Source organism: Salminus brasiliensis, chromosome 1, assembly GCF_030463535.1.
Source record: "Salminus brasiliensis chromosome 1, fSalBra1.hap2, whole genome shotgun sequence".
Lineage (NCBI taxonomy): Eukaryota > Metazoa > Chordata > Actinopteri > Characiformes > Bryconidae > Salminus > Salminus brasiliensis.
Window position 1 is genome coordinate 24,749,877 of NC_132878.1, and position 23,179 is coordinate 24,773,055.

Below are 23,179 nucleotides of genomic sequence, written 5' to 3' on the forward strand. Positions count from 1 at the left end.
CGAAGCGCTTGACTTCAATTCAAGAAATAAACACAAGGTTTATGGCTAGAAAAATAAATGTCTGAGATGTATATGCATACTGTAGATATTTATAAAGAAAATGTTCATGTTAGCCGAATGCAGGCCGGAATTATTTGCAGCTACAGTCTTGTGAGGGAGGTTCTAACAACCAATCAATGTTCAAGATTCAAGAGATTCTATTGTTTGCACAGCCAAAACAGGTGGTTACACTGTATAATGAAATGACTTTGCTAATCCTCCACTCACAGGCAAACTATTAAGACATAAGTAATATGTAGACATAAGTACTTTAGACAAGCAAAAATAAGCAAAACTAAATAAGTGCTATAGATGTAAGTGGACAACAGTACATAGGTACTATAGACATAAGTATACAAATGTTTATAGGTACTATAGACATAAGTAGACAAAACTAGATAAGTGCTATAGACATAAGTAGACAAAACTAGATAAGTGCTATAGACATAAGTAGACAAAACTAGATAGATACTATAGACATAAGTAGACAAACCTATATAAGTGATATAGATGTAAATAGAGCAAAGCAGATAGGTACTATAGACATAAGTAGACAAAACTAGATAGATACTATAGACATAAGTAGACAAACCTATATAAGTGATATAGATGTAAATAGAGCAAAGCAGATAGGTACTATAGACATAAGTAGACAAAACTATATAAGTGCTATAGACATAAGTAGACAAAACTAGATAAGTGGTATAGATGTAAATAGACAAAAGTTGATAAATACTATAGACATAAGTAGACAAAACTAGCTATAGATGCAGAAGTGTGTGCTCTGTAGAAAATGTACTTATCTGCACATTAACAGAAGAAGTATTTTGACCAGGAGTGTCCACATTATTTTGAACATGACTGTACATGCCTCAGAACACCCCTTCTTACAATCTGTTTATTTTTCTGTTCCCTTATGCAAAGGTTTGGGGACTCTTGGCCAAATGACACGCTTTGTTTATTGAAAAGTAGTAAACAACCTCTAGCTACTCCAACACAAACACTGTATTTTCAGTAAATCTTAATGCACAGTTACTCTGTTTCATAACAATGTCAAAATCATCAGTGTGTGCACAAGTTTGGACACCAGGGCATTACAAAGATTTCGATTCTTCTTGCCAAGGTCTCAGACCTTGATTAGCAAATTAGACCTGAGGTATGTCAGCAACTGTAATTAGAAACTGTGAGTTCAATCAAGTTTCCAAGCTTCCTTTATTCTCTGACTTCAAACCTTGTACTAACACGCAGCAACAATAGGCTTCTCTAAGCAACTGTCTAATGATCTGAAAACAAAAGTCACTGATGCCCACAAGGCACAGGGAAGGCTCTGAGAACTTTTTTTTATATCTCACTCCTTGAAGCAAGCAGACGTTAAAACAACATGCAAAGTGGATGTGAGTGTGTGCTTCATTGTGTAACAAAGTGTGATGTAATTAATGATGTAATTATGTGACCACATGCACAGCACAATGCACATATTTCACACTGACAGTAATAACTGTAGACCTCTGAGGGTTAATATTATGTGTTGTGAGGCTGAGAGTCAGTGCTATTGATCAGGCCCTGTTGACTGTGCTCTCTGGTATTTTGTCTCGTCTGCAAATGGTTTGATTATTGCAGGAGCTGCATGACTCTGTGGCCAAAAAATGTGAGATTTGTCTGCGAACTTTCTCCTGTGTGTATATGAGTGAGCATGTGTGTGTGTGTGTGTGTGTGTGTGTGTCTGTAACCCTTTCTGGATCCATGCTGTCATTTCCTTAGTGCCTGAAAGCAAACATTCTCACTTTTCTCAAAGGAAGTGACTCAGTTCTCTGTCTCTCTGTCTCTCTCTCTCTCTCTCTCTCTCTCTCTCTCTCTCTCTATCTCATACTAAGTCCATCTCTCAGTCTGTCTCTCACTTGCTGTCACCCTCTCTGTCCTGTGTCTATCTCTTAGGCTGTCTCTCTCTTTCTATCTAGCATTCTGTCTGCCTCTCTGGCTTAGAACAGTCCAGTATATTCAGCTTCAGATATTTTAGGAATTGCTGCACTACAATATCTGCCTTTATTTATTTTACTACATTTATAACTCTACACTTTCAGGAAAAAAGAGCATCCAGACTATCACTGTGGTGGTACTTTCTATGGTACGTCTTCAGTAGCTTTATATAGGCAACATGACTGCATACACTATGTCTTGATTCCATGCTTTTTTGTCTATTTTGTTATTAAAGTTTTGAAAAATGTGCACACATGTATATGTATAAATGTACACACATATGAATACACACATTTCCTCTGAGAGAGTAAATGTCTTAATGTATTTGAACTGTGTCCTGGAATGGAAAACTGACCCTTGACATAATGAGAGTTTGGCAGGTGGAAGTGTCAAACCCTTGAACCTCAAACTCTGTTGTCTCCTCCTTTCAAAAAAATCTGGTATAACCAAAACAGGGCTGGAAGACTGGTCGCTTCCAAAATCCCATAACTAACATAACAGTCTTGTTAAATTTGTGTCCCCAAAATGGACATACTCCAAGCCCACTACTGACATCAAGGCGAAACTCAGCAGTTACTTTGGGATAATATGAAAGCACAGCTACAAATTCTGAAAGCTAATACTTGGCCAACCAGAGCCAGCACTGATGTGGTTATCCTGCATGCAGAAGGCTCTGGAACTGCCGACAGGCTAAAACTAACGCTAGGCCAAACTGTGGTTATCCTGGGAGCAGAAAGCTCTGGAGTGGTCGACAAGGCTAAAAGCTAATGCTATGGACAGAGCAAGTGCTGATGTGATTTATTCAGCATGCAGAAGCCTCTGGAGTTTATGAAAAAGCTGAACACTAACCCAGCCAACTGACTACAACCTGTAGCCCATCTCTTAGGGTGGAATGAAAAATTCTGGTTAGAAGTTGGTGATTAACTCCAGCCACTTGGTGCAGCCGTGTTTGTGTGCTGTCAATTACCACGTTTTTAATTTAAAGGCAAAAGTGTTAAACTGAGGCAAAATAACAAGGTAAACACATTTCAATTAATTCATAGGGCTTAAATGAGCACACAGATTTTAAAGAAGCACATGAAGTCTAAAAAAACAAGCATGTGGCCTGTATGACTGGCTCATTTACGTTGATTTATACAGATTGCAGTCATCGCTGTGTTTAGGCAGTGCTTTCCAGAGACATTCTGCGTGCTGGGTTTACTACTATTGGCTAGTCTATGCTATGCAAGTATGGGCCGTCTCTGACATAAACCTCCCCATAATGCAGAGCTCATCTTTTTTAGTTTCAAAAGCCCACCATAAAAGGACAATTTACGTGTGTTATTCAGAGGCAAAAAAAAACAGGGTCACAAGGTCACACACTTACTGTTTATACATCCAGGAACTTAAAAGAAATGCATGTTGGGCAGCTTTTAAGTAAACTGAGAGATCCTTGTTTGTGAACCACCTCCTGGTTTGCTGACAAAAATCTGCTGGTAAAAGTGTCATTAGTGCTGATAAACCAGTTCTGTGTGTGTGTGTGTGTGTGTGTGTGTGTGTGTGTGTGTGTGTGTGTGTGTGTGTGTGTGTTGTACCTGGGCACGATGCCGTTCCATCGCGCTCAAAAAACAACATAAGCACTCTCTTCAGAGTTATCCCCCGCCCGTTTTCCGTCAAGTCCCGCCCCCCTGCGTTATGATTGGTTGGTGCGTCCGAACTGATCAGCAGTGGACAAATTCACGATCATCACAGGCGTAGCATCGGTCGAGCTCACAGCGGATTGGCGGCTGCCCCGTAGCTCCTCCCCTGGCTCGCCTCCTCCAAATCTCAGCTCCGCACAACGACTGGAGGAAGACGGAGGAGAAGAAGACGAGAAGAGAAGGGAGACGAAGGAGGAGAGCGAGGAGGAAAAGTGCAGGAAAGTGAGCTCTGGAGTCGTTGGCGTGCTGGTCTCCCGCGTGCGGTAGGATGCCGGTCCTGAGCATCAACGTGTTTTCAGTTTTACGCGTTTTGATTTGCAGATGACGGAGCGCGAGCGGTTGTGTTTTTGCGCACGTTGGCCTACCTGGGACGAGAAACTCTTACTTTGACTTTTCCCCTCAGTAAATCTCCCACCCTCACACAAACACACACACACACACGGACGCACGACACACACACACACATATATACACACACACACACACACACACCTCAGAGTACTCCTTCCCCGCCGTCCGTCAACACTCGCGCATGCCTCGCGCGCGTGTGCTCGCGCGGCGCCCGTGACCGGAGGGGACGCAATTGCCGGTCACCCATCCCTCCATCCATATATCGATCCATCTGTCCGTCTATCCATCCAGCCACCTTCACAGTCATGATCCTTCTCCTCGCGCTCCGCCTGTTGCTGGCCTGGCTCGCTCTCCACAGGCTCGGCGGCGCGGGGGCCGAGCAGCAGCGCGCTCTAGCCGCGCGCGAGCGCTTCAAGGTGGTCATCGCGCCGCTCATCTGTAAGCGCACGTGCCTCAACGGCCAGTGCAGGGACACTTGCGAGCAGGGCAACAACACCACTCTGATCGGGGAAAACGGACAGTCCGCGGACACGCTGACTGGACACGGCTTCAGAGTCGGTAAGTGGAACCGTTTGGGGGTTCTGATGGGGATTTACACTTCCCCAATGATTTCCCCAGTGGGGATACTTACCTGTAATCGTGAGCAGGGTCATGTTTTTTAATCGACTTTAGACGAATCCATATCCATCCATTAGATCTTTTAGATCAAAAGTTCCTTTTTGGGGGGTTAATTTGGCTATTGTGTTGTTTCCTGGACTGCTTTGCTGTTGCTCACACCTCTCAGTTTTGGAGCTCTGATTAAAAAAAAAAAAAAAAAAAGCAAAATAACCAAGGATTTGTAGCCAGTTCCAATATTGTATATTATTATATATTTTCTAATATGTTAACATTTATAAAATGGGCCTGCATCCCTGGTTCTAAAAATGATCTGAAGATCTTTAAAGGCTCCCTCACCTTCACACATTTTTATTACAAACAAGGGGCTTGATTCACCAGTTTTTTTTTTTGTTTTTTTTTTGTGAAAGAAAAGTGGGTTTTAATAAGATGTTTTTAATGTAAGATCAGTTGGTAAATGAGGCTCATGGTTCTTTAAGGAACCAAAAGTGGTTCTTCAGTGGGATTGCTTTGGGGGTGCTTTGAGATCACCTTTATTGTTAAGTGTGTGTATTCACTCTCCCAGGAGAAAAGAGCATGGTACAGTTTCCTACAGTTGCTTAAATAAGATAGGAGATGTATCTTTGAGGATTTGAAATGATGTCCATATCAAAACTCGGACTGATGAGCACTCCATAGCTTATTACACGCTACAGTGGATTATTCAGGAACTACAGGGACTTCTGTAGAAACTGGTGGGGCTATTCTCTGGTAATGGAAGTTTGTAATAACACTTTCAGAACCTCCGGTGGGCCATAGGCTTTGGGTTAAGCAATTGTCTGCCGATGTCGTTGAGATTTTTATATCATCAGGCCTTTAAATAGCACCTAACACTGAAAATAAACAAGCCGAAGATGCTGGATGCTCTTAAGATGTTCCACTGTCTAAAGGTTACATTTTTATTCAGGTAGGTTACTTTTATAGTTACATCTATTAGGGTCATATTTTAGAAACGTAAAGCAGCAGTACTTTGACATTGGTTTAGCTGTCTGTCATTCTGCTTAAGTGATCTTTCCATTGCTTTGTCTAGAGGAGTTATAACATCAGTGCTGTGTACCATTCCAGAGTTTTTTGTGTTTTTTTTTGGGGGGGGGGGGGGGATTTCTTTCTGGATGGCCAGGTGAATTTTTCTGGAACGTCTTTCGTTCTCCGTACAATTGTCTAATGCTTTTCAGTAAAGCAATTGCACCGCTCTTGGGAATTCCTGAAAACAAACAGTTCTTGGCCCATGCCATGCACAGAAGTTCCTGTTGGATTCTTTGCTGAATTGCACGTGGCAAAGAGTGAAAAAGAGTGACTGAGACCAGTAGAGGTTGAATAAGAATGACTAGGATTGGTAGGGAGTGACTCACTAGAACTATTCTATTGTCAATTGAGGAAAACAGTCAGAGAGACATTGAGACAGTTACTGACACGAATAAGAAGAGACCTGAGAGCAATATCGAGTAAGAATGATTCAGACTGAGATTAAGAGTGAGGCAGTGCCAGAGTCATTAGTGTTGAATGAGAGTGTGAGAGTAATGTCATAATACAGTTGAGATGGTGGGAGTGTTTCACAGTAATTGCTGTTGACTGAGAGTAACAGAGTGAGTGCATTTTAGTGCATTAGTGACAGTTGAGAGTAAATAAGAGTGTTCCTGAGTAAACTGTGTTGCTTGAGAGTGATTGAAAGTGAGAAGTGAGTGTTTCAGAGTAATTGGTGTTGATCAAGAGTGATGTAGAGTGAGATAGAGAGTGAATAAGTGCCTTTTAGAGCAAATAATGGTGATTGAGAGTGAGAGTTACAGAATAATTGATGTTGATATTTAGGGGTATGTAACAGTATGTATATCCGCACAGGACTGTCACGGTATAGGGGTATACACAGCATGCACTATTATGGTAAACACGGTAATTTCACAAGTGCATACACCACCTAGAAACCATAAGCTATAAGCCTCTGGATTAGCATGCTTTTATGGAAAGTGGGTTTAGGAATATTGCTTTGGTAACTGTAGTCTTGTTATTGTTGATTGTAAGTGACTGAGAGTGTTTCAGAGTAATTGGGGTTGATCAAGAGTGTTTTAGGCTGTGATTAAGAGTGTTTCAGAGTAATTGTTGATTGAGAGTGACTACGGCTGTGAGGGTTACAGATTAATTGATGTAGAGTGTTTCAGACTGTGATTTAGAGTGTTTTAGAGTAATTGGTATTGATGGAGAGTGACTGAGTGTGATTGTGAGTGTTTTACAGTACTTGTTGATTGAGAGTGATTGAGTGTGGCTTCAGAGTATTGGTGTGATTTCAGAGTAACTGGTGTTGATTGAGAGTGACTAAGTGTAATTGAGAGTGTTTCAGAGTTTATGGTCATTTTCTCGATGTTGTATAAAATAAACTGATATGTACAATATATATATATACTGCTCAAAAAAATAAAGGGAACACTCAAACAACACAATATAACTCCAAGTAAATCAAACTTCTGTGAAATCAAACTGTCCACTTAGGAAGCAACACTGATTGACAATCGATTTCACATGCTGTTGTGCAAATGGAATAGACAACAGGTGGGAATTATTGGCAATTAGCAAGACACACTCAATAAAGGAGTGGTTCTGCAGCTGAGGACCACAGACCACTTCTCAGTACCTATGCTTTCTGGCTGATGTTTTGATCACTTTTGAATGTTGGTGGTGCTTTCACACTTGTGGTAGCATGAGACAAACTCTACAACCCACACAAGTGGCTCAGGTAGTGCAGCTCATCCAGGATGGCACATCAATCCGAGCTGTGGCAAGAAGGTTTGCTGTGTCTGTCAGCGTGGTGTCCAGAGGCTGGAGGTGCTACCAGGGCAACAACCCAGCAGCAGGACCGCTACCTCCGCCTTTGTGCAAGGAGGAACAGGAGGAGCACTGTCAGAGCCCTGCAAAATGACCTCCAGCAGGCCACAAATGTGCATGTGTCTGCACAAACGGTTAGAAACCGACTCCATGAGGATGGTATGAGGGCCCGACGTCCACAGATGGGGGTTGTGCTCACAGCCCAACACTGTGCAGGGCGTTTGGCATTTGCCAGAGAACACCAGGATTGGCAAATTCGCCACTGGCTCCCTGTGCTCTTCACAGATGAAAGCAGGTTCACACTGAGTCTGGAGACGTGGAGAGCGATCTGCTGCCTGCAAAATCCTTCAGCATGACTGGTTTGGCAGTGGGTCAGTAATGGTGTGGGGTGGCATTTCTTTGGAGGGCCGCACAGCCCTCCATGTGCTCGCCAGAGGTAGCCTGACTGCTATTAGGTACCGAGATGAGATCTTCAGACCACTTGTGAGACCATATGCTGGTGCGCTTGGCCCTGGGTTCCTCCTAATGCAGGATAATGCTAGACCTCATGTGGCTGGAGTGTGTCAGCAGTTCCTGCAAGATGAAGGCATTGAAGCTATGGACTGGCTCGCCCATTCCCCAGACCTGAATCCAATTGAGCACAGGGACATCATCCCTGGGGCACAGGGACACATCAGGGACATCATCCACCAACGTCACGTTGCACCACAGACTGTCCAGGAGTTGGCGGATGCTTTAGTCCAGGTCTGGGGGGAGATCCCTCAGGTGACCATCCGCCACCTCATCAGGAGCATGCCCAGGCGTTGTAGGGAGGTCATACAGGCACGTGGAGGCCACAAACAATACTGAGCCTCATTTTGACTTGTTTTAAGGACATTACAGCAAAGTTGGATCAGCCTGTAGTGTGTTCTTCCACTTTAATTTTTCTGTGTGACTCCAAATCCAGGCCTCCATTGGTTAATAAATTTGATTTCCATTGATGATTTTTGTGGGATTTTGTTGTCAGCACATTCAACTTTGTACAGAACAAAGTATTCAATGAGAATATTTCATTCATTGAGATCTAGGATGTGTAATTTGAGTGTTCCCTTTATTTTTTTGAGCAGTGTATATATGTTAATTAAAAAACAAAACTTTGCAGCACCATAACCACATAGTGTTATCACACAGTTACTGATAACATGCGGCGGGCAGTTCTGAGCTGTTTTTGGTATCAGGATCAGATTGGATTCTTCTTTTCTTAGCATATTTTGCTGATCTCAACCTAATGCTGGATATCAGATCTTTCCTGAAGAGCACCATCTCTAGATCATTTAAGAGCATCTTTTTTTTCTTCCTCACACACTTTCTTTACCTCTCTCGCTCTTTCTTTCTGTCTTTCTTTCTCTCCCTCTCTCATTCTGTCTTTCTCTCCCCCCCCCCCTCTCTCTCTTCGTCTTTCTTTCTCATTATATCTTTCGTTCACTCTCATCTCTTTCTTTCCATCCCTCTATCTATCTATCTCTCTCTGTAATTGTTTCTGCATATGCTCTGTGTGTGCTGTGTCAGATAGTGCTGGTGGTGAAGTTTGGTGCCACAGAGTCTACCCAGCGGGGTCTGTGCTCACACAACCACACACACACGCAGAAGTAGCCTTTCACACTCGTTTACTCCCTTAAGTGCAGAAGTGTTTTTGTTCATTCTATCTCCGCTTCTCCAGCAGCAGTTTCCACTGTAAGAGCACATAATAATGTGTGTGTGTGTTAACTTAGTGTATAAATGTTGTCACAGGGGGCATGTCGCAGGGGGACTTGTCAGACTTAATCTGTCCCACCACTGTTATTTAAAGCCATGGATGTCTGGGACTGAGGGAAAATGTGTGTGTGTGTGTGTGTGTGTGGTAATTGGCCTCTGTGATCAGACTTGCATGAGGGGAAGTTTTATTTTGCTTTCCTCTCTCTCACAGGGTTATTTTAGAGCTCTCTCTCTCTATCGTTCTCTCTATGCCCCCCCCCCCCACACACACAGTGCACACACAGCAGTTATGACTGATTATCTGACATTACATAGTGTTTCTTATCATTATTAGAAATCTCCCATGCCAACTCAAACCCAGGAACTGTAAAAGCCAGTTTGACACACACTCACAGTCATACACATGCATGCACAGAAAATGGCAAAAACAAAATAGCACCTATATACAATACAATATACTGACAAAGGTCGAGTCCCATATTAAACAGTGTAGTCTTGCATGTGCTAGACTGCTAAAGGGGATTGTGTTTTTGCTCACTCTCTGCTCCTATAACCTTTACTCCACTTAATTAAGAAAAGATAGAAAATAGAAAAGATAGAAAATCAAATACACCCAATCCTTGCCTTATGTTTTCATGGTGCTTTTTACCTTCTTTGGTAAAGGCAATATTTCTAAATAGAACTGTGAAAAAACATAAAGGATAATTAGGGATCATTGGGATGCTTAAACTTCCTTTTATGTTCAAGGGTGAGGAACAGCAAAATTGTTGACCTGTGTAAACTGACCTGTGTTTAACCATGTTTAACATCATGGTTTACTTTAGTGGTGGGCAATATTGTACTGTATTGTAATAAATTATGTTATAATAATGCACAACATAATATTAGCATATCGAGGATGCTTAAAGAACACTGATCAACTGCACGCTTCATTACAAACAGCTTTTTAAAATGTTTTTAGATCCTGTCGCCACTGATGCATTTTGTCTGCGATCACATGTAATGTAAAAAGGTCTTTAAATGTTGTGATATTATATTTTAATAGTTTATGCCTAATACATATATATTAGGTAGATGTTCATAATACTCTGATGTGACTGTGTGACAAATATTTGTCGGTTTGGTCTAAATTTCATATTTTAACGTTTGTAAGCATCTGTTGTAGTCACTACTACATGACTTGTAGGTCACAGAAACAAGCAGAAAAATTCTGGTAACACAGTCCATTCTGCACTTGCCTTTGTGTTCGTAAGTACAAGAAAAGACATTTCATCATGATCTGAATTTGAGGAAGATGTGCTGTTGTACATTGTGCATTTATGTATTAATGCATTTATGTGATTATTTATGTTGTTGTGTAATAAAACACTAACTCTAGTCTTCTAAGGGTGAAAGGAAACCTGCTGCCTCTCAGTGGGCTGCTCGTGTTGAAGTTTTAAGCAGTAGTGTGGGCTGGAAGACAAGGCTAAGTTTGCTGCAGCTAGCCTACTCCACATAGTCTCCATTACCAGACGTTGACTCACCACCACTACACACGCATCAGTAATCCCTCCCAGGGGGGGGGAGCTATTTTAAATATCATTTCTCACCAGCCAATCACATTACTACGCTGGCATGAGCCAGGACTCTGGCAGCTGTGCTTCAGAGCTGTGTTCATCACGCCCAGTCCTGTAGGGCTTAGTGTTTTCCCTGCTGTGAGTCTGACACACCTGATTTAGCTCATTAGTTTAGCCTCCATGAGCTGAGTCAGGTGTAATGGGGCCAAAATGTGCAGTGAAGAATGCTGAATTGGAGATGTGCACCATATTCAGCTTTTTTTTGTATTTGTTTTTGTAATTATTGGTTTGTTAGAGGTGCAAATCTCTGTCTGTATGCAGCCAAAAGTAAATGGTAAGAGTGTAACTAATCACCAAATTTTTTATAGATTTTATTCGATGCATTGATTCAACAATTTAATAGAGCATTCAGCATTACAAATAAAAAAAACCCAGTCTAACACTCTGGGTTATTAGCTCCAAGGGTGGTGTCATATCTCCTAAGACAACTTTCTAAACCAACTTTCAGCTAGGCTACTAGGGATTAGGGATGTCCCGATCAGGTTATTTTGACCCTTGGTCCGATTGGAGTCTCTCAATGCTGAGTATCGGATGCTAACAGTCTGATCTTTGTGCTTGTATAAATAATACAGCCACACCGTCTAGAGAAGATGTGCTGCTAATAATGAGACATTCTGGACTGATTTTTAGATATGATATCTTATAACCCAGTCTGACTCACCTCCCTGACCATTCATTCCAGCTCCTCCAAAACACTGCAGTCAAGTCACTTTGCGTGTGTATGTGTGTGTGTGTGTAGTGGCACACACTCTGGACTGATATCTGTTGTTGTGGGTCAGGTACTGATGTGAAATGACTGTTTTAGAGTCCTGTGTGTTTTCTATAGGGGTTCTATAGCATGTGTATATTAGTATTAGCCTCCACTCGGTTCTGAAAAAAAAAACAGAGCGCTTCTTCAGTAGAGTTCTTAAGTTTCAGATACTTACTATGGTCTGTTTTCATGTTTCAGTGTAAAATAGTTTCACACCATAGACTATCTGCTCTTTTATTTACCTTTTGAGAATTGTCCTCTAGGTTTGGCCTCCCCTTCAAGTTCCAATGAATATTTTAATTGGTTTTCTGTTTGACCAAAGAAATGTCTTACTGGTTTAATGACCTCTTTCTGTTAAAATTCTTGGTTAAAATGAACAGCAATACCCACCAGAAACAGAGTCTGAAGATTAATACAAAACTAATGTGTAAGTGATGTATTTAGGACAGTGTTAGGACAGCAAGGACTTGAAGTGTGAGCACACACACAGACCCATTCCCCAGTTTTAAGGGATTAAATTAACTGTGGCTAATTTGGCCAAATCATTTTGCCTCTCTGAGCTTAAAATATAAGGCCTAATCTAGCTGGACAGAGCAGGGTTGTTTAGTCATTTACACGAGAACAGAAAATAACATAGCTGTCCAGTGGCTCTGAGGTTTTTGCTGAAGTGGGCTGTGTTTGCTTTGTGTTTGGATTGGTCAACTGCAGATCCTCTTTGGCTTCCCGCACAGAGACAGTGACAGAAAGACAGAAAGGGCAATGTGGCCAACAGTACACGCAACCTGTTTTCTGTTTGGTCATACAGAAAAAAAATTACATATAAGGACACACACACACACACACACACACACATACCATCATCCTACATACCTACCTACCATTCTAACCTCCTTTCCTTGGTCAGCTCTCTGTTTGTGCAGGTACTGTCCTAACACGCACATACTTTCTTTATCCTGGTCTCTAGGGTTGTGGTAGGTATTTGATTGAGTGGTCAGTGTTTTCCCAGCTGTGGCCGAGCTAGTTGGTGAACTGACCCCACATTGGCCTGAGCGTTAATGGTGCGTGGCCATGAGCTTTTTCTCTTAGTACTGGTGTACCAGGAACTTTGCTATTTAAAGATCTGCATTCTTAAATGAATGGCTTTCAGATACCTGTTAATGTTTAAAGTGTCACAGAGGTGTACCTGTTGGTTCAGCTCTCTGTTTTGGGTGTTTGGGGTATTTCTGTAAATCGTAATAATAAATAATTTACATATGAGATTACATTACTTTTGATATATATATATATATATATATATATATATATATATATATAGATTGTATATTATATATTATATATATATAGACTGTATATTATATATTATATATATATATAGACTGTATTATTTACTCATTTACTTATTTTTGCTTTAGACAGCATTTAAGTACAGTCTTCCAAACTAACATTGCAGGGGAACGGTGTAGCCTATATTTCATAATGAAGTCAATGTGGGTTATTACGAATTGTTTCGTCTCAGCTCTCTCTCTCTCTCTCTTTCTTTCTCGCTGTGGTAATTGGTAAACCTCCTGCAGGGGTAGGTTTTGCCCAGAGAAATGTCTCCCCACCCCTCCTGCTCCTGCTCTTCCACTCTCACTCCTCTCCTTCACACACATATGCTAAATACTTGCATTCTTTTTTTTGGGCCCTCTTTTTTTGGGCCTCATTTCTTTTTCCAGCTTCTACCCTCAGCTCCTCTGCCTCTGTCTTTTTCTTTCACTCCACCTCCCTCTCTCTCTTTCCCTTTCCATCCTTGAAAATGTTCTCAGGAATCTCCCTTTCTCCACCCTCACTATCCCCTCTCTCTATCCCCTCTATCTTCCCTCTTTTGTCCCTCTCCGCTGCTACTCAGTAATATCTAAAAGTTGTGTCTATGGAAAACATTGCAAGCTGCGCTGAGTGTGGAAAACCAAGCAGAAGAAAGCAGTAAAATGCCTGCTTGTATGTGTTTATGTATAGTGTGTGTCTGTGTGTGTGTGTGTTTCTGTGTGCCGAAAGTTCTGCACTAAATGAGATGGCGTGGGTGTGTTGAGTTGCTGTGTCATCAACCATAAGCTGTGTTTAAAGTCTTTATGAGAATGAAATTGGCACTGCTAACACACACACACACACACACACTGAAGTTGGACAATATCTATCTATAAAACAGTATATATAGATATATAGATCAAAATATGAACTTCATGTTTGTTGGGTTAATTCCTTTGGCATTGGTCATTCTAAAACATTCTACTTTTGGATTGATGAAGTTCTTTGTTGTGTTGCCGGTGTGTTTTGGGTCAATGTCTTGCTGAGTCTATTTGTCTGTAAATCTCTGTACATCTAGTAGACCTTCCAACATTGGTAACAGCATCATCATCAAACAAAGATTATGATAAGTCATGATAGAAATGAGTGAGCCCATTCCAAAAGCACCCAGTCAAGCCCAAACCATGACACCACCTCCACCGTATTTGACTGAGGAACTTTGTGAGCAGATCCTCTCTTTAGCCACACTTTGGCCTTTCCATCCCTTTGGTAGAGGGTCATCTTGGTCTCATCAGTCCATCAACCTGTTCTTGAACATTTGTGGCTCATCTTGTGGTTTACATCTTGTGGTGTGGCCTCCATGGTTCTGCTTTCAAAGTGTTGTGCAAACAGTGCATGGTGATACCTTCACCCATACCCTGTCAGACATGCCGCTGTCTGTTGTTTTTGGTCTTCTTCACAGCTCTAACAATGCTTCTATCATCAACTTCTGCTTATTTCCTTAGCCCACTTTTTGAATGTCTGGTTGTTAGTACACCAGTGCTTTCTTTCTTTTTCAGCATTCCACATTTCTGATGTGCTCTTCCCAATTCTTCTGCAGTGGCTCACATTGTCCTGTTTCTCTCAGCTTCATAAAAATATAGTTTTGTCCCATAGACAAATATCTGGTCTTGATCGTCATCTGGAATACACAGTGTTCTGAAATTCATGTTATACCACAGTTAATTCCAACTTTGCAGTGTAATTAGCGGAGGTGTTCTCTAGAGAATGTCTCCAGATAACAACACTTCAGACTAATCCCTGTATTAGTCCGTTTTATTCACCTGCACCCTGGCAAAGACCACCAGACAGTGAAAAGTCAAAGGAGACTTGTGTGTATCTCAGCACACCAGCGTCAGTATAGTTCTCCATCTTGTGTATTATTGGGAGAAGGTAGGATTGCTTTTTATAAGCTATTTATTGATGCTGTTGGGGCTTTTAGTGGTTTTGGGATTGCTTTTTGCAGGTTATGGTGCTATAGGGACTAACAGTTTGTGGCTGGAGTGTTAGATTTACACAGTATTACTATTGTGCTTTACAATCTTATGTGCTATATTAAACAGAAAATGGAAATATTCACATATTAATATTCGTATATAAAACACATTTCAGCCACTTTTACAGTTTAGATCAGGGCCTCTCTCCCTCTCTCTCCTTCTGTTTACTGATATCTGACCAGCCCCCTATCTAGGCCAGCTTCTATGAAGTTCCCTGTTTGTGCAGGTTTTAAAGGGGATTTCTCAAAGGCCTCTCAGCTTCACTTCTAACCACAGCCCCCCCCTTCAGTTTAGCAGGAAAATTCCTACCAGCTTCAGTAAAAACAAAACTGAAGGTTGGAGGGGAAGGTTTAGTCTGCACTTTAAGGATCTAGAATCCAGCATCAGAAACCAAACACAGACAAAAACCATCTTAAGAATATTCAGGAAATGGGTAATGTTGAATACATTTTAGGCAGCAGTCACTGCTGGGGCAGTTATTAGGGACCAAGGCTTTCACACACTCCTAAGCTTTTTTTCTCAACATTAGCTGATTTACCCTCAGAGGAAAAGGCAAATTATTTACAGCCCACATTAAAAACTAGAGGAGCGCTGCAATGGACATCCCAACACTAAGTCTAGAAGAAATTTGGAAACTGCGTCATTGTAAAACCTGCGTTGAAAGTGTTGTCGGAATAAAGCGATTAAGTATTTTGTTTTTTGTAAGTTAAAAACGTTGGGTTGGGTTAAGGTATAAACTGGTTTATAATGACTGACGCACAACTTGTGCAGGTGTGAATGCTGAAATACACGGCATCCATTATGTTTGTCTTGTAGATGGTTGTTTAAGCCCTTTGCTTTACTGTACATTTACATCATGCAACAGATATTTTGCAGCCTAACACTCCTCTACAATAACAATGACAACAAGACAATTGTATTGATGGTTTTGATGCTTTTTTAGGGTTCTATATCGGCTGGTGTTGGTGTTGATGATGTTGGTTTTGTTGGTGGTGATGGTGTTGTTTTTTTCAGTGTTGCTGGTGTTGGCTTTGTCAGTGTTACCTATGTTGGCATTGTTGATGTTGGTGTTTGGCTTTGTTGGTGTTGGTGATTGGCCTTGTTGATGTTTCTTGTGTTTTGCTTTGTTGGTGTTGCTGGTGTTGGTGTTTGACTTTGATGATGTTTCTGGTGTTTAGCTTTGTTGGTTTTGCTGGTGTTGGTGTTTGACTTTGATGATGTTGCTGGTGTTTTGCTGGTGTTGGCTTTGTTGGTGTTGCTGTTGTTGGTGTTTGACTTTATTGATGTTGCTGATGTCTGGCTTTGTTGGTGTTGCTGTTGTTGGCTTTGTTAATGTAGCTGGTGTTGACTTTTTTGATGTTATTGGTGTTGGCTTTGTTGATGTTACTGGAGTTTGACTTTGTTGATGGTGTTTGACTTTGTTGATGTAGCTGTTGTTGGCTTTGTTGATGTTACTGTAGTTGGCTTTGATGATATGTAGCTGTTGTTGGCTTTGATGTTGCTCTTGTTGGCTTTGTTGATGTAGCTGTTGTTGTTTTGTATTGTTTGTATTGCTGGTTTGGTTGCTTTTTATGGTTCTATATCGGCTGGTGTTGGTGTTGGTTTTGTTGGTGTTGATGGTGTTGGTTTTGTTGGTGTTGCTGGTGTTGGCTTTGCTGATGTAGCTGTTGTATTGTATTGTTTGTATTGCTGGTTTGGTTGCTTTTTATGGTTCTATATCGGCTGGTGTTGGTGTTGGTTTTGTTGGTGTTGCTGTTGTTGGCTTTGTTGATGTAGCTGTTGTTGTTTTGTATTGTTTGTATTGCTGGTTTGGTTGCTCTTTATGGTTCTATATCGGCTGGTGTTGGTGTTGGTTTTGTTGGTGTTGATGGTGTTGGTTTTGTTGGTGTTGATGGTGTTGGTTTTGTTGGTGTTGCTGGTGTTGGCTTTGGTGTTGCTGATATAGCTGTTGTTGGCTTTGGTGTTGCTGTTGGCTTTGTTAATGTTGCTGGCTTTGTTGATGTTTCTAGTGTTGGCTTTGTTGGTGTTGCTGGAGTTTGACTTTGTTAGTGTTGCTGGAGTTGGACTTTGTTGATGTTGCTGATGTCTGGGTTTGTTGGTGTTGCTGGTGTTGGCTTTGTTGAAGTTGCTGGAGTCTGACTTTGTTGATGGTGTTTGGCTTTGTTGAAGTCGCTGGAGTTTGACTTTGTTGATGTTGCTGATTTCTGGCTTTGTTGGTGTTGCTGGGTTTGACTTGGTTGGTGTTGCTGGAGTCTGACTTTGTTGATGTTAATGGTGTTTGGCTTTGTTGTTGTTGCTGGAGTTTGGCTTTGTTGATGTTAATGGTGTTTGGCTTTGTTGTTGTTGCTGGAGTTTGGCTTTGTTGATGTTGCTGGAGTTGGACTTTGTTGATGTTGATGGTGTTCGGCTTTGTTGATGTTGCTGGAGTTGGACTTTGTTGATGTTGATGGTGTTTGGCTTTGTTGATGTTTACGGTGTTTGGTTTTGTTGTTGTTGTTGCTGGAGTTTGACTTTGTTGATGTTGATGGTGTTTGGCTTTGTTGATGTTAATGGTGTTTGGCTTTGTTGTTGTTGTTGCTGGAGTTTGACTTTGTTGATGTTAATGGTGTTTGGCTTTGTTGTTGTTGTTGCTGGAGTTTGACTTTGTTGATGTTGATGGTGTTTGGCTTTGTTGATGTTAATGATGTTTGGCTTTGTTGTTGTTGTTGCTGGAGTTTGACTTTGTTGATGGTGTTTGTCTTTGATGATGTTGATGGTGTTTGTCTTTGTTGATGTTGATGGTGTTTGGCTTTGTTGATGTTGCTGGGGTTGGCTTTGTTGTTAGCATGTAAATGTCAACAAATGCATAGTTTTTGGAATGTTCATATGTGTGTATGTTTTAGGTCTCCTTGCCATCTCTACACACTGTAGTTGTGCATGTCCATTCCTCAGGCTTTCTTTTTCTAAACAGATACACACCTGCAGTCCACTAATGATGACCTCACGGATACAGCTGTTTCTCTGAGAACCGAAAAGAGTGCCAAGGACAGATCGCTTTGTTAGGGAGTTAGCATGACACCAGGTTGAACTGGCAGAATGCAAACATCTATGGCTCAGAGTGAGAGCCAGCTAGGTCTCATTAAAATACTTTATTGGTTAGGTAATTGTTTTGTTTGCCTGTTTGGTGTTTTTGATGTGGCTGAAGTGGGAATTGACGGCAAAAGAGTTTGAAGTCTTTCCTTTTCCGCAATGTTTACGGCAGAAGTGGAGGTAATTTTAAACATCTCATACTTTGGAAGTAAAAGAGAGCATTATTTATTTGTGTGTGTGTGTGTGTGTATGTGTGTGAGTTTATGTGGCGTATGTGTGTGTGTTTTGAGCACACACTGTTTAAACAGCTTACTCACTCTGTAGTGCTTTCCCAGTCTACTCCGGATACCAGAGCTTCGGAGAGAGAGTTCAGTGTTTCTGTCTGACTATGTGTGTGTGTTTATATGTACCAGGGCCCCACTAATATATCAGAGGGTTGATAAAATCGGCAGATGTTGAGCTCCCACTGATTTACGAGTATCAGGGAAATTTCTACTTATAAAATACATTGTCTTGTTTTAAAGTTTCTTTTCTTTGATTAAATTATGATTAAATTATAATTCTGAAAAATGGAATGACCTCCTGTTCTTACACCACTCTTTACAGATGCTTCAAGTCAGACTGCATCTGTGTGTGGTTACTGCAGTAATACAGGCTGAACTGCTGAATTTGAACACATGCTGTACATTGTGTAAGATAATTGTAAAATGTTTTCACCTAAAATGAGTGAAGATACAACACAACAGTATACTTTACAGCAGTCTGTTTTTTCATCCAGCTATTTTTAAGAATCTGCAATTGTATAATTTATTGATTTTCTTTCTTTTTATTTTCTTTCTTTCTTTCTTTCTTTCATTTTTGTCCTTTTTTTCTTTTTTGCTTTCTTTTCTTTCTTAATTTTTTTATTCCTTTCTTGATATTTTTGTTTTCTGTGGTTTTCTTGCTGAATTTATCTAAATTTTTTCATTCTTGCTTTCTTTAATTCTTTCATTTTTGCTATCTTGCATTCTGTATTATTTTTGCCTTTACTGATTTTTTGTTTTCTTTTTTTCTTTTTCCTTACTACAGTTTGTCGGATTTTCTTTTCTTTCTTTTTTTTTTGCTTTGACTCTCTTCTCTCTTCTGCCTCTCTCTCTCTCTCTCTCTCTCTCTCTCTCTCTCTCTCTCTCTCTCTCTGTCTCTCTCTCTCTGTCTGTCTCTCTCTCTCTCTCTCTCTCTCTCTGTCTTTCTTCAATAAACACAGTATTAGATGTGTTGATAATTGAAAGAATAGTTGTGGTTGGTTTTATTAAGGGTGTGTATTATTGCTTTTGTCATTTTAGTGAACATTAAACCAAACAAACAACATTTCACAATGTTGATTCACAAAAATATTTTATTTGTTAATGCTTGAAGCGATATTGGTTTGTGCAATACTGATATCTCAGCTGGCTGAAATATGCAAATGAGCCTTGCTAACCAGTGTGTGCTGTGAGCAAACTGACTAATCCCAGCTCAACACTGGGATATTTTCCACCCTTAGCCACATTACTCATTTTGGCTTTTTAAATTGATGTGTATAAAGTCTCTGAAAGATAAATACAATATTACCCGCAAATTCCTAAACACAGTTATTCCTCCGTAGCACATTAAACACATGATCAGTGTGATCTGTTTAAATGTTTGGCCGCCTTACAGAGTCAGGACTTGAAATTGCTAGGCTATCTCCCCATAGACTTGCCTTGCCTTAAGGGCATTGATTACATACATTTTCAGCTCAATAGACAGGAGCCCAGTAGACAAGGTTTGAGGAGTCAGAGAGTTTATAAGGCTTGGAAATTGTGTCCAGTTTCTAATGACAGTTGGTGACATGTCTTAGTCTTGATTAAAAGAATGTAATAAAAAAAAACTGAACCTTTGTAATGCTTAGTTTTACAAAGGGTGTCCAAACGTCAGCTCAGGCCACACTGATGATTTAGGGACTTCATGTTATGAGAGACTGTGCATAAGGGTTTGCTGAGAATATTGTGCTTTATGTTTGATTTCCTACAGATGCTGTCATTCAAAATCGTCATTCAACCAAGTTTGTTCAAACATTCACATAAGACTGTATTTGTATAACTACCGTACTAGTATTTTGTTTATATTGCTTAACCCACACATACACACACACACACACACACACACACACCCTGGAATGTCTGGTGTTGCTGCAGTGCCAGAAAGACAAAGTAAAATGTTGCTATGACATCATGAGGAGGGAATGTCCCTATTTTATAACTTGTTGACCAGTTCAGAACACTTAGCCACTGTGACCAGAAACAGAGCACCTACAGGCAGTGAACACACACACATTTTATATTATTGAATTATTTGTGTTTTTTTATACATTTGGAATATTTTAATTACTTGATGTTATTGAATAGTCTGCAAAGAGACTGTGTGGAAAGTGCTGGTTATAAACGTGTAATCCACATACTTGTTCCAATACCTAGACTGTATTTATTTGGCTATAAACTATGAAAAATATTACAATACTGCATAACTTAATAATGTCATGAATCATTCGATAGAAAAACAACAGTAAGTCAGTGCTCAGTCTCTTATGAACTGTAGTTTTATTCAGTGGACTTTAGGCCTAATATTATTACTCTCAGAGCTCCTATAATATGAACACACTCTCTCTGTCCAGTGGGCTTCAGGCGGACAGAGCAGGCTCCAACCTGCCAAATCTCTGTTTCACACACATACACCCCACACACACACATGCACACCACAGGTGTTCTGGATTATCATCCCGGCTGAGTTTAATTCACCAAGCTGTGGAAACATGGCTGGTATTAAAATAATGTGTGTGTGTGTGTGTGTGTGTGTGTGTGTGTGTGAAATAGAGAAAGTGCTTCCAAGTTGGCAGGGTTTGTAATGGTGGCAAGTTTTATAAGAATGGCCTGCAGTATTCCAAGCTTGGGAGATTTGAGAAGAATGTCTGTGTCTGTGTACGTGTGTGTGTGTGTGTGTGTGTGTGCTGGTGTTAAACATAATGTTATCTTCATCTGAAGTGAGTGAACCAATGTAAACAAAACACATTGCATTCTGCTGTACAGGACATACAATATTCTTGCTGTTGCAGATGACTTTAAATATGTATTCCAATACAGATTACTGATTATTTATTATTACTGTTATTATTATTATTATTATTATTATTATTAGTGTATAACTGTGTGTGCTCATTGAGTGCTCTCTGAACATCCATTTAATATGTCAGCAACATTTGTCTACTCTATATGAATAAAGGTATTAGGACACCTGCTCATTCATTGTTTCATAGTTTCTGGATGTTGGATGATCACCACCCCACCTCATCCCCAACTCCCCAACCCTGCCTAAAAGTATTGGATGGAGAACAGCTCCACAGCTCAATGCTGGGGGGCTTTATACCCCTGTAGTCCACACCTGGCATTAGGCATTAACTGCCATTAATGCTGCTTATAAATGAGCAGACTTATCACCCCAGCTGTTCTCTGCTCTTTCAGCATGCTCTTCTAAGCATGAATCTTATGAATCTGGCCCTGTGTGACAAGTGTGTGTTGTTTGCACAGTGATCTCATCAGTCAGCTTGTTCTAACAAATCGATATTGTGATATTAGCAGGTAGTTTGTGTAAACATGCCAAGATAAATGTAATAGTGTATGTGTAGAGCTGTCTGAGCATGATTGCCCAGGAGTATAGGTATGACAAGTATGTTGGCCTGAAAAGTCCTCAGTCTCTCTCTCGCTCGCTCTATTATGCCCATGTTACCAGTGTTATGATGATATCAGTAACTGCTGCTCAGTATCGGTATGCCTGATAATTGATAAAAGTGTTAGAATGGCTTCATGTGCTGTAATTTTCACATATATTGTGTGAAAGATAAAAGGTAAAACAAGCTTCATGAAACAGCCCATTAAACCCTTGATAACATTCAGCTTTATCAGCTGTTCACTAGGGACTAGGGTTCCCTGCTGCTGCCTTACAGCTGTGACACAGGTTGTCCTCTTAACTGGCTTTTATCACAATTTATATTCAAAGCATTGTAAAAACAAATCCTATGTGTCTGGGCAAATGATACATCAAGCTAGGCTATATGGACAAAAATATTGGGACACCTGCTCATTCATTGTTTTTTCTAAAAATCAGGGGTATTAAAAAAATAGTGTATCCTGCTTTTGTTGGAATGACTGTCTCTACTGTCCAGGCAGCGCTTTCTGCTAGATTTCGGAGCTGCTGTAAGGATTTGATTGCATTCAGCAACAAGAGCATTAGTGAAGTCAGGATGTTAGATGTTCACCATCCCACTACATTCCCCAACCCCCCAACTCATCCCAAAAGTAATGAATGGAGCACAAACCACCATTCCATAGAAACACAGTTCCACTGCTCCACAGCTCAGTGCTTTAGCATGAGGCAAGGTCCTAATAGGTTCATGTTTATCTGCTCTATTGGCAATACGTCTCTACTGGGAAGTCCCAGATGCATCCCAGATGCAGTCGATCAGCCAAGATATGTTTGATATCTGAAGTTTTCAGTGGGAGACACAGAACTTTGACTGTCACATCTCTCAGCTCACTCAAAGCTCATCCAGATCTGTCATTCCATCAGTCATTTTTACGGCCTGCGTGTGCGTCTGTCATTTAAGATTCCAGTGCCTTTTATCTTCTGTAAAACAAGCCATAAAAGGAACCTATAGGAAATAGGTTATAGGAAATGTTCAGTCACAACCTGTGAAAAAACTAAGTGTAAGTAAGTGAAACCTGCAATAGCCGAGCAAGCAGGTCGTACAAATCTATGGAAAATGTGGAAATCCTTATGTGTTTTACGACGCAACTTCTGAGAAGAGCTTCTGTCAGGTGTAGGTAGATTTTAGTCTCCTGCACTCAAATGGATGTGCTAAACTGTCACATGGACCTCTTTTAGTGGAACAGCAATGCATAAATAGAGGAGCCACTCCCATCTCTGCCATTTGTTCCTGAGATTTCCTATCCTATACGAATCAGTCATTACCATTACAGGCGTCCTGTGGTAAAATGACATTACCCCACCTAACCGTATAAAACGAATCCCATCTGAACAGGGCTACACTTCAGTAAGTAACCAAAACATATAGACATTTAAACTCATATAAATATATACTCATGTGCACAAAAGAGGCTC

General features: G+C 40.6%; 1 protein-coding gene across 4 annotated transcripts in view; it reads left to right on the top strand.

The window, feature by feature from the left end:
* Window positions 1-3,851: 3,851 nt before the first annotated feature.
* ltbp3 (latent transforming growth factor beta binding protein 3) overlaps window positions 3,852-23,179 on the top strand; it is a 68,770-nt gene continuing 49,442 nt past the window's right edge. For all 4 annotated transcript variants that reach the window (XM_072675322.1, XM_072675330.1, XM_072675348.1 and 1 more), the window contains exon 1: window positions 3,852-4,604. In XM_072675322.1, coding sequence (XP_072531423.1) covers window positions 4,352-4,604 — 253 coding nt within the window. In that variant the 5' untranslated portion in view covers window positions 3,852-4,351. The remainder of the gene's footprint in view (window positions 4,605-23,179) is intronic.